A 1,269-nucleotide genomic window follows, 5' to 3' on the forward strand; every position below is an offset into this window, starting at 1 on the left:
GAAGCTAAAGCAAGCTGAAGTTGATTTGTAAGTTGTTCTAGATAAGACCATCTGCTAAATGCCTTAAATATACACATAATTGGATGTTGCAAAAACCTGTTAGCGATCTCTGGCTTCTTTCTGGCACCGAGACCTGTGTCTTCCACAGAACACCCTTAGTGTATTTCCTAAGAGGCCTGAATAAGAAACATATGGAGACATCCAACCAGTCTGCTGAGATTCATCTCCTGTGTTTATCCATGTTACTGACAGATACTGTAGATCTTCTCTGAATCATCTATGGCCTTATTAACCTTTTCATTCATTTGGTAATGCTGTAAATAATATGCTATAAATCCATGTTAAAGAACAGTTACACTACTGTTCAAAAGTTTGGGGTTGTTACGATTTTATTTTATTTTTTTATGTTTTTGTTTTTTAAGTCTGCTGAAGCTAACAATAGTATGTGAAGGTTTCTATGATTTTACAAAGTGTGTGAATATTTAATGAGGTGAGCAGTTTAGTTAATATTGATTTTAATAATATGTGTTTTATGTGCTGTGCTGAAACTTTGTTTTTTTAACCTTTCTTCCAGACCTATATATATGACACACGCAGCAGCAACTTTCTCCATAAGCTCCCGAGACACTCTGAAACAGTCCTGAATGTGGCTTTCAACCCTGCCAAACCAGAGGTAAAAACTCATTAAACAACAAGTCTAAAACAACTCATTTTACTGAAGAAATACCAGTGCAGCTAAAGACTAGTGTTAAAGTTTTAGGTCATTTTAGTAACCAGTTTCATTTATTTAAGTCTGCCAATAGCCATAGGAAAACAAGACCACAGAAGATCACACAACCTGAATGACTGAAATTATCTACAAAACAATGTGTACATTATCATCATATAGCTTTGGGCTGAATTACTTATAGGTTTTAATTATAAGAATTACAAATTTAATAGGTTAGGAATTTAGAACATTCCTGAACCAGACTGTCAAATATCTAAAAACAGCTTGCTGCTTTGCAAGCAATGTAATCAAGCACTGTTTCAAAACCAAGTGAGCTGCCATTACCTACATAGGCAACTAACTTCTAAGTCAGCATCCTAACTGTCATGGAAACACATAAGTGACTAATTTGGAAGGTCTACGTACATAAGCATCAACTCAGCACGCCACACAAATAGTGCTCTTTACACAAAGCGCATGGGAGATTTGACTCATTATTGATATCAGTTATGTTTGACCTTAAAGGGATAGTTCACCCAAAAATGAAAATTTGATGTTTA

At 35.0% G+C, this 1,269-nt stretch overlaps 1 protein-coding gene across 1 annotated transcript in view; it reads left to right on the forward strand.

Annotated features, from left to right (window-relative positions):
• Window positions 1–1,269, forward strand: part of LOC107585515 (WD repeat-containing protein 27-like) — a 47,036-nt gene that overhangs the window by 29,763 nt on the left and 16,004 nt on the right. Inside the window, exon 24 of the mRNA XM_016272560.1 lies at window positions 575–673. Coding sequence (XP_016128046.1) covers window positions 575–673 — 99 coding nt within the window. The remainder of the gene's footprint in view (window positions 1–574; window positions 674–1,269) is intronic.

This window comes from Sinocyclocheilus grahami, unplaced genomic scaffold (genome assembly GCF_001515645.1).
Source record: "Sinocyclocheilus grahami isolate Dianchi unplaced genomic scaffold, SAMN03320097.WGS_v1.1 scaffold71.1, whole genome shotgun sequence".
NCBI classification, from domain to species: Eukaryota; Metazoa; Chordata; class Actinopteri; order Cypriniformes; family Cyprinidae; genus Sinocyclocheilus; species Sinocyclocheilus grahami.